Source organism: Tiliqua scincoides, chromosome 3 (genome assembly GCF_035046505.1).
Source record: "Tiliqua scincoides isolate rTilSci1 chromosome 3, rTilSci1.hap2, whole genome shotgun sequence".
Taxonomy (NCBI): domain Eukaryota; kingdom Metazoa; phylum Chordata; class Lepidosauria; order Squamata; family Scincidae; genus Tiliqua; species Tiliqua scincoides.
Window position 1 is genome coordinate 36,269,016 of NC_089823.1, and position 14,340 is coordinate 36,283,355.

The 14,340-nt window shown below is 41.8% G+C and overlaps 1 protein-coding gene across 1 annotated transcript in view; it reads right to left on the bottom strand.

Moving 5' to 3' along the window:
• ABI3BP (ABI family member 3 binding protein) overlaps nucleotides 1-14,340 on the bottom strand; it is a 186,417-nt gene that overhangs the window by 43,995 nt on the left and 128,082 nt on the right. Inside the window, exons 28-30 of the mRNA XM_066621268.1 lie at nucleotides 13,558-13,632; nucleotides 9,650-9,724; nucleotides 1,400-1,474 (exon numbers count right to left, since the gene is read on the bottom strand). Coding sequence (XP_066477365.1) covers nucleotides 1,400-1,474; nucleotides 9,650-9,724; nucleotides 13,558-13,632 — 225 coding nt within the window. The remainder of the gene's footprint in view (nucleotides 1-1,399; nucleotides 1,475-9,649; nucleotides 9,725-13,557; nucleotides 13,633-14,340) is intronic.

Genomic DNA, 14,340 nt, shown 5'->3' on the forward strand with positions numbered 1-14,340 from the left:
ATGGAAAAGATAACTGATAAGAATTTTGTTGTAACTTTTAGTACTTTATACAGAATTGACAAAGAGCAACAGCGCAATCCTATCCTGGCACAGCCCCAGTGCAGTTGCTATGCCAGCATGAGACATCATAAAAGGGCTATTATAAAGTGCTTTTTGACAACTTGTGAGGAGGCAGCACTAGTGGGACGGCCTGTGCCAGCCTACCAGCACTGTTTCTGAGGCCCTGGCCACTTGCAGAGGTCTGTTTTGTACCAAGCAGTGCAGGGGCTGAGAAGGTGGCAGGAGGGGATTTTGAAGGCAGGGAGGAGGGGATTTCTGGGCAGTGGAGGGTGAAATGGTGGGCAGAATGGGCCCAGGAAGGGGGGCAGGATTGGTGGAGGCTTCTACCACTGTATCCTATTCTCCCTCTTGGCCCAGCTGTTGTTACACCAGGCTGCTTGGACTTCCACCTTCTATATAGCTGACAGAGATCCGAGTAGCTGCATTATCCCGAGGAGACCTCTAACCATCTCCTAACCTGGGTTGGATACAGTTCAGGCCATGTGGCCTGGCTGCACTAACACAGGTTAGGATTGGGCTGTGTTAACAGGCATTTTTTTAAACAACTGCAACTTTTGTTGTAATCACACACATAGCTACATACACATTAAAATATTAAGCACATTGAAAACTTTGTACATGATTGCAGTCTTTGCCTATGATTCAAGGAAGTGTGAAGGGAAATCTGTCCATGTAGCTTTTTAGAAAACCTGAGAGTTTACAAAACACTTGACTGTAGCATATGAGGATTGATGACTAAAAAAAGGAAAGAGAAAAAAGGAATCTCCTTCACATTCACAGATGCATACTACAGGTGCTCACTGGAAGGTGTCCTCTAAAATGCAACAAATTTAATGTTTTTTCCCCCCAATGGTCATGATGAAACAAAAACATAACAATATGATTAAATGGTAAATGATCCATGGTAATGCTGATCTGTTGACCCATTTTACAGTCCCAAATTGTAGCTAAATAGATAGGGTGCAGTCAAGGAAATGGTAACTGCACAGCAGTACGTATTAGTTCAGTAGGCCACTTCCTTTCACTTACTTTCAGAGTTAGATAGTAGTTGTTTAGGATATACTTGCAAGAAGAAGAAACTGCTTACTATCTGAGCATTGCCACTGACATTTCCATCTCTCATCTTCTCAGCCTGGGACTTTTCGCTAAACCTGGCAACAATATAATAGTTTCCACAGTAGACAAGGGACAGGGATATAATATTTTCCCCTGATGACTATAGCTGCTCAGGCATAACTAGGAAGAATTTGACTGTCTCTAAAAATACAAAAAGTGAGGTTTGGCTAACAATATAATTATATGAATACTGTATATAGAATTACAAAAGTGACTCAATTACCAGGTTTGGTCTCTAATATTCTTGGCCTGGTGGGTGTTTTTGATTTATTAGGAATGAACTGTTCCACTGTTGAAGCTGAAATAAAAATTTAAACCTGGATTATAACCCACAAGAACATATTTGTCCCTCAACCTGCAGAAAAGCAAAGTAAGTGAAAGCAATTGTGAAAGTCAACAAAGATAAAGGTCAAGACAAAGGCCAAAAAAGATCAGTGTTCTAATGATGTGTATGAATTTTCCAAAGACAATAATTTTTAGTTAGAATCTGGGATATTTGAGGGACCGCCCTCTTCCATACAATCCAACCCATCCTCTGAGATCATCAGAAGGGGACCTTCTGACCGTGCCACTACCAGTGGAGGTGAGGGGGTTGGCGGCAAGAAAGAGGGCCTTCTCGGTGATGGCTCCCCGTCTGTGGAACACCCTCCCCCTGGAACCGAGAACAGTTCCCTCTTTAGAGTCCTTTCGGCGGGGGCTTAAGACCTTTTTATTTAAAGAAGCCTTTTAATGCTGACACAAGGGGCCATGGCTTTTAATTATTATTTTATTTTTATTTATTTTAATTTTGGGTTCCAAGTTTTATTGTGTTTTTAAATGTTTTATTTTTATACATATTTATATATTTTCTGTTTTGATATGTTTTTTTGTAAGACGCCTTGAGTGCCCTTTACTGAGACAGAAAGGTAGGATATAAATTCTATAAATAAAATATATATATTTATATATATATTACTTATTTTTAACATGTTTATACCACCCTTCTTCCAAGGAGCACAAGGTGGTGTACTTAGTTCCTTCCCTTCTTTTGTCCTCATAATAACCCTGTGAGATAGATGAGGCTGAGAGCTAGTGGTTACCCTGGAAGTTTCATAGCTGAGCAGGGATTTGAACCTGGCAGCGACACTGCAAAGCCAAAGAAACAGGAGGTGGGGGCAGTGGCCTCTACATACCTGGTGCTGCTGCTGCTTCTCCCGACACCACTTCCATTTTGGGTGGGCCCCATGTGGCACCCTCTTCGTGGCTGGCACCTGGGGCAGCCCACTCCCCACTTGCTACACTACTGGTCAGGAGACAGGTGAGGACGGGTTGGGCAGATCAGGCCTTAGAAGGGGGGGGGGGTTGGTGGCTGCAATGTGCCAAATCCTAACTCCCTTCTCAGGCCTGATCCACCTGCTTGCTCAACATGGACTTGCACAAGCTAATGAATTGGTGCAGTTCCAAGTTGATCCATAGTGGCTGCTGGGTCCCCTTGCCCTGAAGAGGCCTCAAGAAGCTAACCTCCCATTGTGTACAGCAGACATTGTGTTGGCACTACTACATAGCCACATGGAGAGTTGGGACTGGGCTGTAAGTGCATGGTGCATGTAAGGACTAGGCCCTTATAGTGCAAAAAGATACTTCCCTTTTTCTTTTTTTGCAGCATCATCTAGATACTGCTATACAAAGTACATTGCATCCAAGTAAGCCAATTTGAATACATGTTCAAAACCAGTCATGGTAAGTGAGCTTTAAAAGAAAAGAATTAAATATATTTTCATTCAGAAGTGATTTTGAAGCAAAATTCATCTTACTGTTTCATTTGAACTCAGTGACTGAAACTGATGTGAAAGTGTTGATGCATCAATAATTTATTCACGCAAAGATCAACAATCACTGCATATTTTGTGCCAAAGGGCAGCTGAGTAGATGGAAAGAGAGTCGAGTCATTAGTTGTAATAGTATGACATAAGCTTCCCATGGGAATTCCTCCCCCTGCAAGAATTTCAAGAGAAGCACGGCAACTAGTAAATATTATTTAACCAGTGTTTCTTTTGCCCTTTTAGGAGCACGAGGTGTCATGGTAATGATAGTTGCTAGAGTGGAGAGAAAGAATTGGAGAAAATTAATAAAACTATTCATTTTATACCAGTGTGCACAGATTGTTTCAAAAGATCTCTTAATATTACCGTCACTTATATAAGGAAGTGAAATATGCTCAGCTTTTTATTTTATTTACATTTTATTACATTTTAAAAAATATATAATTTGAAAGGGAGTGACATATACATAAAAGTTAATAATTTACTTAAGAGAATCAATTCTTCAGTTACATCAGGGTAGGAGAATTCTTTCCCTACCCTTTTCCCTTTCAGCTTTGGGCAATACTAATGGGCTAGACTAGATGATATGAGTCAGTTTCTCCCCTACACACCTTCTGAAGTGAACGCTGATACAAATAATTTAATGCGGCTCATTTGCTATTTCCTGCCTTCTTTCAGCAGACCTTTAATACCTCTGCCATCTGTTGGTCCAGCAGTGGTCGAGGAGGTAGTCTGCTGGTGAGAATCTGTTGCCACTACTGTGAGAAGACAGTAATAGGAGGGAGGAAAGCCAGGATGCTGTAGTGGTTTGGGAGTTGGATAGACCTAGAAGATCTTGATTCAAATTCCCTCTTAGCCATGAGCTGAGTGACCCTGGGCCAGTCACTATCTCTCAGCCTCACCTACCTCACAGGGTTGCTGTGAGAACAAAAGGAGGGGAGAAACCATGTTCACAACTCTGAGCTCCTTGGAGGGAGGGTGGTATAAACATGTGAAAAATGTGAAAAAAGTCTTTCTTTACCAGTAACCATCAGGAGGTAGAGGCAGCTGATGTTTCAATGAGCACTTGCAAGCATGAGATTGCTAAGCCACAGCAGTCCACTCCTGCACCAGGCAGTTGTAATATAGCTGATAACTGTATACTTTCATGGTGTTAACTGAACTACTCCCTGCCATATTTCAATGTTTACTGGAAAGGATGGACTTTCCCTTTAGCCCTCAATCACCTGGCAGCAGCTGGCAGTTCCCACCAGTGAACCATTTCATGAGCTGCAGATATAATGGTAATCTTTCTAACTTTTGCTCATTAGTTCCTGCTTATAAGATTTTTAAAACAATAATTGCCTTATTGTCAACTTTTATTTTGTTTTCCAATGTGTCTTCATTTAGGCAAGACTTTCCCTATTTAATGGAACTCCTCTGGCATTTTACAGCTTGCAGGAACCTCCTATTTAACTATACAGTATTGGCATTTTTTTGGGATTCGTTTTTTTAATCCGAGGCATATGTTTTCTTTGAACCCAATATCTGAGCCATTAATAAATGTTTCCAAATAATCCCCAAGGATTTGCAAGGACTGGTCCACCCAAGTCTTCATTTCTGCTTTCTTCTACCCATCGTTTTTCAGAATTCTCCTCCCCTGACATTAAATGCTAGTGTATTGGACTTGCTAGGTAATTTTTCACTAACAATATGTTGAATTTGATAGTATTGGGATCACTGCTCCCAAGCAGTTCAACGTTTATCCTTTAGGGCAAATATTTGCTTCTTTATAAAGATGTAATTAAAATAAAAGTCTCCAAACAATACTGCAGTAGGGCTATTAGGATGATGATACACAACGTCATTTACCAGGACCAGCCTGTGATGTGTCTGTGCTCAGAAGATGTTTTAGATTTGGAAAGAACACTGTGTTTTCTTTGGAGCTGAAAAAAACTAGATTATAATAATTTTCAAAATTTTCCTGGAAGAGGAATTTGTCATCCAATGGACAATACACACAGTGCACAACATGTCATCAGCAAATAAAGAAACATGTGGATAAGTACAAACGCGTGTTCAGACATAAACAGAAAGGCAGCTTTGTCAGTAATGGCATTAAGAAAGAGATCAGAGAGGAAAAAACTACATTTTTGCAATGCAGATAAGGAAAAGAAGCTATACATTTATATTAGAGCTGTCATGTGATTAGCAAATATTTGTTAATTATACGAGTTTTAATCAAAAAATTGAATTCATTATCTGCACACATTTGCATCTGAATAAAACAATTCTCTTGGAGAAAACATGCCTTTTAAATTAGGTACATATGTAGCACAGGAAACAACATTTTAGAAGGATTCTTTTCAATCTGTGAGATCGTAATCTGCTACAGTCACTTGCCTTCGCTAGGTTTTAAGTAATTATATAAAAATAATTAGCTTTTTAAAAAATGAGTTGCCTGATAAATCAGGGTTACCTTTTTACCAAAAGGCTTTTAACCAGTAAATCTAACTGATTAATGCATAAGTTCTCAAACTGGAGGTCATGACATCCCAGCCTGAGAAGCCTGGCCTCCGGCCCCTTAAGGGGTGGGAGAAAGGGAAAGATGTGATCTCCAAGAATGCACTGCTGCCGGGGTGGAAAGTTTTTTTTAAACCTACTTGTAGCCAGCAGTGGAATCCAGGGGGTGCCTGGGGGATCTGGTGAGCCCTTTGCAGGACCCACCACCCCTCCAAACATCTATAAATAGGAGAAAAACGGGCAGTTCTGGTTTTGCAACAAAAAAGGAAGTTCTGTTTTTTTTGCTTTCCTTAGATATTTGGAGGTGTGGAGAGCAGTGGTGTTGCTAGGAGGGTACGGGCCACACTGGCTGATGTGCATGGGGGGGGGGATGACACCACTACTGGTCCAAATTTTTTAAATTTTGTTATTTTCAAATAATACTGTCAAATAAAATACTGTCAAATAATACTGCATCATTCAATGCACAATTTCATGCAGAATGCAATGTAACAAACCATGTTGAAATATCTCTATTCTATCAAAGGTTATAGCAAAAAATCCAGAGGGGGGTGGGGCAATGGTGCATCACCATGTCCACCAGCCAGGGCATTGCCCCACCCACAGCATGGGAGGAAGTCCATCATGCGGGTGACACGCTAGCCTCCTGCACCAAGTGATGCAAACTCTGGTGACACCTCTGGCAGGGAGCCCCACAGAGGGCTCCCCAGACTCCCCAGGACTCCTATACTAGCTGTAGGTAGGTAAAAAAATTTCTCCTGTCCCTGGTAGCAGCATGATCCTGAGGATTGGGTTACTGCCTTAGCCTCTCCACTTCCCCCCTGCACACACTTGCTTCAGTTCTCAAACTTGCAAGGAGTTTTAGAACAGCTGAATTAATGAATTAAATATTGCAGCCCTAATTTAAATATATTTGTAAGAAAGTAAATTGATTGAGGCAGTATATTACATATATCTTATAATGAAAACAAATGTGAATGAGAATAAGTAATGCAAATAGAAGCAAGGTTTTCCTGTGATGACTGGAGCTGGATGAGGAAATGACCAAATGATATCTCCAAAATCAAGCCTTAGAAAGAACTCAGAAGGCAAAACAAAATGATGTATCTGAGAAAATGATTTTAATTGAGGGACTAACAAGCTATTCTTCACAACTGCGTGAAGGAAAAGAAGCACATGCCCTAAAATTTACTTATGAAACAAGTATGCTTTTGTGACATAAAAATATGAAAACACATAGACAGAATGATTAGTATTCTATAAGGAGTGAAGGTGCTACCCAAAGTTAACACTGCCCAATCTTGTCCTTTCCCTCCTCCACCAATACAGTTGTTCCACCAGAGCGCATGCTGCATCCTGGGGGGGGGGGGCAGTTCCAGCAGTCTCCCCTGGGTAAGGGAACATTTGTTCCCTTACCTAGGGGTAAACCTCTGCTGCCTGAATGGGTCGGACCTGAGCCAATGATTTAGCTGACACAAGCTCAACTGGACCTGGGAAGGCGAATCTGGGCCTGGAAAAGGGGATAGGATATTGGTGGTGAAACCGCTGTCAATACCACCCCCCTCCAGGCCACGTTTCACCCTGTTCTTCTCCCTCCCCACCCCATTTTGCCATAACCCAGCCTCTCTCCCATTCCCTGCATTGACATATCAGCACTGAAGGACATGGAGGATCCACTGACGAAGAGCTGTGGTAACTCGCAGCAGCAGCCTGGCTCTGTGATACAGCATGTCACCTTTTGCAACAGCAGTAAAGGACCTTACACTGATGTAACTAATTCCAGATACAGATTGGGCCATTAGGCTTACAAAAGCAGTTTGCATTTGCACAAGGGAATCTTTGACTTTTTTTTTTCTTTAAAAAGCAGACCCTTTATGACAATGGACACTGGCACTCAAATTGTATTTGCTCATAAACACTGAAGAGCCATGAATGAGTTCACCATCATGGGATAGGGCTGACAGCTTGAAATTTTCAAATTATGTATTCTAGATAGGTTTCACTGGTTTTAATAAGATCAGTTGGGATTAGGAAACCTGAGTATTGAAGTCATGATATGCTGCTTGAAGGTCCACAACAATACATGAACAATGCTCTGATATGCTTAGTTTTAAGATCTATATCCTTGGAACCTTTACCACACTATGAATGCAAGATTGCACTACATCCTACGCCCTCATGTCAATGGGGATCACATTAGTTGTTCACATAGAGGGGAGAGTTTAGTTCTAGAGGTCACAGTTTATTCCCACAATTGTATTTTGATAGCTGTTGCTTGTTAGCATTGCTTTTTAGACAGCCAATAGCCACAGTGAATAAACACTCTCATATGTTTAATGAATTGACTGCGAAATCCTAAGCTTGTCTTTGACCCAGCACCAGCCAAGGGTGTTGCAAACATGCCAGAGAGCATATTTGTGGCACCCGGAGAGCAGGGAATAGTGCCAGCCTGTCAATGCTGCATTCAGAAGATTGACTGCTGATGGAGGTAAGAAGCGCTGGATGGTGGAGAGGAGGCAGGAGGGTGGAACGGAGGCAGGGAGCGGGCATTTCTGGCAGGGAAGGGTGGAACAGGAACAGCTCAGGCCCAGGAGGAGGGCGGGATTGACAAAGCATGCCTCTGCTGTACCCTATCCTCCCTCCAGGGCCTGAATGCCCTACATAGAGCTGCTGGGTCTTTCACCTAGTTAAATAACTGAAGCTGATCCAAGTAGCCCTATCGGGCAGGCTGGGTGTAAGGATAAGGGGAGAAAAATCTCCTTACCCGAGGAGTCCTCCAGCCTGTTCCTAAGCTGCACTGGATACAGTAGACGCCATGCGGCCCTGCTGTGCCAGTGCAGGTTAGGATTGGTCTATTAAACAAATGTTTCTTTTTAAGAACTCTCATGAGCTGTCTTCTTTTGACTACTATATAGTGCAAAAAAGTGACACTATTTAGAATTCCAGTTGTCACAGAATGTAAATCAGTTCTATTATACTTCAACCCTCGGCAAAAAATCATTTCTAAAATGATCTTTTAAAAGACAAATATGTTGAAAAAGAAATGTTTTAATATACCAGTAGGTATAAATACAGCACTCTGTCACATCCCATTTGACAGCCCAATCTTATCCATACTTTCCTGGGGAATAAGCCTCATTGATTCTAATGGGACTTTCTTCTGAGTAGACCTGCATAGGATTGGGCTCCAAGTAATCTATCAGTAGAAAAGGAGAATTATAACAACTCAACTCTTCAGTATTAGATAGTCCCATAAAGATCTGCTTCCCATGTCATCTGTTTAACAATATTTAATTTTTGAAAGGTTCCAGAGCTCCTAGACCCCACAAACTCTAAATTCGCTCACAGAAAACATGTTTTAGAGCTGAGCTTTAAATCAAATTAAGCCCTGGATGACAAAACATCAGAATGATTGCAAAAACAATCAAACATATACGGGTGAATTGTTAGTCAGTAAGCCTGTAAATTAGGTTTGCTGAAATGTTTGCCTGCAATCTCTATATGTGCTGATCTCTTGATAAGTGCTGATGTGCTGATCATCTCTATAAGTGAAACCACATTTACACATAGTGCAAATTTGCTATCTTAATAGATATTTAAGCTGCAATTTAGAAAATTAAGTACTATAGGATCTGATTAAATTTAAGAAACTGGAGAATATTCTTAACCCTATTGCATACTCTTGATCTGGAATTCAGACTCTGAATTATGAATAGAGGTGCTTGTTTCTGGCGAGTATGATAGGATTACAGCCTAGGTCTTAATTAACACAATGGGCTTCCTTCTAAGTAAAACAAAGACTGCACGTGGCCTCTTCAGGTCTCAGAACACCCCTGGTCAAGTCCGGAGGTCCTACTAGACCCAATCCGTGGAATTGCTTAGCTGTGGGTTTCTGTATCCTTGGGGGAGAGGGTCATGGAATGAATCCCCCAGGGATATCAAGGTCCAACTGTAACTGGAAGGAAAAAAGATGGCCTTGGGCTGGGAATGACCTTGATGACATTCAGACTAGGTTAAAACTCCAAGCAGCAAGTTTAGCTATTCTTTGATAGAGGAGAAAAAACAATGCATATTGCTATGTAAACAACCTACTGATTAGTAAGAAAGGAAGTTGAGCAATACAGATTATGTATCCCAATATAAAAGAAATAATTAGTAGAAGTATTTACCTGGTTTTGTTTGTGGTATATGTGGACTTGGTGATGTTTTAGGCTTGGATGGAACACGACGGCTGCCTTTTGGACCTGAAAGGAAGCAACAAGACTTGCAGCACAATCCTATTTATTTCTGCTCAGAAGCAAACCCCACGGAGTTCAATGGAACTCACTCCCAGGTGTGCATCAAATTATAGTCCTAAACTGTGTTTACAAGAGTCTATTTTTCCTGGGACAAGGTACAATCTCTTTTGTGTTTGTCCCTCCTTATCTCAGTAAGTTCTTGCGCTACTTTTGCTTGTGTGTAGGGAAAGTCTTTGGCCTGCTGCCACTTCATGTGGCCAGGAGCAGCCTAAGAATCCACTGGAGAAATGGGGAAGGCTGTACCTTTCCTCTTAAGTGGCCCTGCTTGAAAAGGAGGGCTGCAGCTGGCCACATAAAGTAAGATCAGCATGTGAACTTCCCTGCCAAGAATTCATATGAGAAAAGACCAGCTCAGATATGCTGCTTCACATGAAACACGGTAACCCATTCTCTGCAATGAGCAATTTCAGGAACTGCCTCTTCCTCTCCATAGCTTTGAAATAAGAATTACAGCCTTTTGTATGAAACGGCAAACTATTTTGTTGTGTTCACTTGTATATACCGTGCTTACTCCAAGAAGCTCAGGGTGGTGTACCTGGCTGCATCCTCTCCAGTGCATCTGCTCATGAGGAGATGGTCTCCAGTTGCCACGTGATTGGCGAATACAATCAAATTGCAAGCAACAGATCTAGTTATGTTTAATATTCCTCAGAACGGTTGCGCAGACATTCCCTAACACATTGCCTGTGATTTATTTCCTTGCATTTTCAACATTTTGGGAAAACTCCATGAAGGAATCAGTGAGCAAACATACCTTTCCCAAACTGTTTAATATTAATAAAAACACAAGCTGGAGGTGGTCTTTAAGTATTCTTTTACAATGGGATATTACTAAACAATTGTTCAGGAATTCAAGATAAGAGAACTAGCTACTTCCCAATGGCTGTAATTTGAGCACACCTGTAAACATGCATATGAACAGATTACATGTTGTAGAGCCCAGTCCTGAGCTCGGCTTACCACCAGTGCACACTGTTGCAAACGTGCTGTAAGGCATGTTTGCGGGCCCTAGCGCCGGGCGAGCACCAGTGGTAGCCCAGCACCAGCCAGTGCTTGAGCTCCGCCACTTGGCAGTCGTGTGGACCGCCAAACAGCAGAGAGGTAAGTGAAGGCATGAGGAGGCAGGGAGGAGGCGTTCTGGGGAGGCAGGTGGGGAGAGGGCAGGGAGGAGGTGTTACAGGGAGGCGGGAAGCATGCCAGGGGCAGGAAGGGAGGTGGGACCAGTGGAGTGCTGAATCGAGTAGGCCCATTGCAGGGCTACTCCATTTACCTGGGGGAAGGGGACGAAAGTCCCCTTCTCCTGTGGAGCCGCTGATGGCTGCCTGGGGTGTGCAGGACGCGGCAGCAGCCATTTTTGGCGATGCTGCAGCCCTGCACCCAAGGTGGCCCAGGATTGGGCTTTTAGTCATATGAAAGCTTGTAATGTTGGGTTAATGGCAAAGTCTACCTCTTAGAAGTAGAACATGAGAGCCAACATGTAGTTGTCTGGGAGTTGCACTTAGACCTGCAGATTCAGGTTGGAATCCCTGCTTAGCCCTGATGCTCCCTGGGTGACCTTGAGCTAGTCACTATCTTTCAGCCTCACCTACCTCACAGGGTTGTTGTGAGGAGAAAAGAAGGAGAAAGGTCATGTACTCCTTGGAGTACATGAACCCTGAGCTCCTTGGAGAAAGGGTAGTATAAAAATATGAATAATAAATAAAAATAAACATTGCTATGTGAATTCAAAAAAGGGAAAGGTACAACGCATTACACATAAAAATATATTTTACATATGGCATTAAGAAAAAAATGCCTTTGACACATGCAAATATATGATAAGAAAAGGAAAACATTCTTCTGGTAGTTAAGCAGTGATTCATAATTTTCTTGTATATTCAACTAGTATGTTTGTTTTATATGCTAAATAACAGTGTGAATCAGCAAAGATACAACTTGCTTTTATTTTTTACTAGTCAAGTATATCAAACAGGAATTTTAGAAAGAAATTTTAAATACATAAGTGCATATGTTTTATTTGTATTCAGGAAGGGGTTTGTTTAAGAACATAAGAACAGCCCCACTGGATCAGGCCATAGGCCCATCTAGTCCAGCTTCCTGTATCTCACAGCAGCCCACCAAATGCCCCAGAGAGCACACTAGATAACAAGAGACGTACATCCTGGTGTCCTCCATTGCATCTGGCATTCTGACATAGCCCATTTCTAAAATCAGGAGGTTGCACATACACATCATGGCTTGTAACCCGTAATGGATTTTTCCTCCAGAAACTTGTCCAAACCCCTTTTAAAGGCATCCAGGTCAGATGCCGTCACCACATCCTGCGGCAAGGATTTCCACAGACTGACCATATGCTGAATAAAGAAATATTTTCTTTTGTCTGTCCTAACCCTCCCAACACTCAATTTTAGTGGACGTCTCCTGGTTCTGGTGTTATGCAAGAGTGTAAAGAGCATCTTTCTATCCACTTTATCCTTCCCATGCATAATTTTTTATGTCTCAATCATGTCTCCCCTTAGGTGTCTCTTTTCTAGGCTGAAGAGGCCCAAACGCCATAGCCTTTCCTCATAAGGAAGGTGCCCCAGCCCAGTAATTATCTTAGTCGCCCTCTTTTGCACCTTTTCCATTTCCACCATGTCCTTTTTGAGATGTGGCAACCAGAACTGACACAATACTCCAGGTGTGGCCTTACCATAGATTTGTACAACGGCATTATAATATTAGCCGTTTTGTTCTCAATACCTTTTCCAATTAATTAATACTAATTAATTAATACTAATTAATAATACTAATTAATAATTAATTAATAGTATTTATATACCGCTTTTCAACTGAACGTTCACAAAGCGGTTTACAGAGAAAAATCAAATAACTAAATGGCTCCCTGTCCCAAAAGGGCTCACAATCTAAAAAGATGCCAAGGAATACCAGCAGACAGCCACTAGAACAGACAATGCTGGGGTGAGGTGGGCCAGTTACTCTCCCCCTGCTAAAAAAAGGAGCACCCACTTGAAAAAGTGCCTCTTACCCAATTAGCAGGGGTTACTTTTCTAATGATTGCTTTTCTAATGATCCCAAGCATAGAATTGGCCTTCTTCACTGCCGCCACACATTGGGTCGACACTTTCATCGACCTGTCCACCACCACCCCAAGATCTCTCTCCTGATCTGTCACAGATAGCTCAGAACCCATCAGCCTATATCTAAAGTTTTGATTTTTTGCCCCAATGTGCATGACCTTACATTACTGACATTGAAGCGCACCTGCCATTTTGCTGCCCATTCTGCCAGTCTGGAGAGATCCTTCTGGAGCTCCTCACAATCACTTCTGGTCTTCACCACTCGGAAAAGTTTGGTGTCATCTGCAAACTTTGCCACCTCACTGCTCACCCCTGTCTCCAAGTCATTTATGAAGAGGTTGAAGAGCACTGGTCCCAGGACAGATCCTTGGGGCACACCGCTTTTCACCTCTCTCCATTGTGAAAATTGCCCATTGACACCCACTCTCTATTTCCTGGTCTTCAACCAGGTCTCAATCCATGAGAGGACCTGCCCTCTAATTTCCTGACTGTGTTAGCCCCATGTAAAGCTATAAATTAAAAAAGGAGAAATCTTTGCTCTGTTTTCCATCTATTAATATATTACTGAAGACTTTCATCCAAATATATGTAAGATGTGCCTACGTATTTGAAATAATTCAGTGAAGGAGGTTATTATTCAATTATTCAATATTCAATTCTTCAGTATTGTGCAGAAACTGAAAATACCGAACCACTTACTAGGTTTGGTCGTCGTCATACCAGGAATTGGAGATGTTTTTGGCTTGGCAGGCACCCGGCGTGCTCCTTTAGTTGCTGAAAGAAATTGAACATGAGTCACTTTATTATGGTATTTTAACTCAGAGAAGATACCAGCCACCATCACTTCTACAACAGAAATGCAAAAAACTATTATAAATGAGAAGCCAATAGTGTCAGAGCCAGACTGCTGCCATTTTGAAAGGCAACTTCCAGATACCATTTTAAACTGCTAATTTCAAGCCTGGCAGCTTTTATAAGTGACTTTTCTTAACCTATTACAATATCAGGAAGGAACTTGGGGTTGTCACGATGCTTTGCTATGATACACATATTTTTATTATGCTCTAATGTAGTGGTTCCTAAACCTTTTAGCACCAGGAACCACTTTTTTTATACAACACTCTATCATTTAGGTTTACTTGACTTTTTAAAAAGGGGATCTAGAAAGAAATAATATTTTAATTGTTTATAAGTAATAACCAGAAACAGGGCTCTCAAATATTTATCTCCTTTATATTTACACATGCTTGCAAACTGCAGGAGCTGAGCACTTTGCAGGGTAATTAGCAGCTACAGTATCTGATTTTTGAACGGCCTCAGGGCTTGAGGCAATCAGTTGACACAATCAGTTCCATCACCCTTTGGCAACCCACACAGAATCAGGCCGTGAACCACCAGTGGGTCCTGACCCACAGTTTGGGAACCACTACTCTAATGCAATATCTATTGACTGCTGACTGCTAGACTTACAGAGCAATCCAA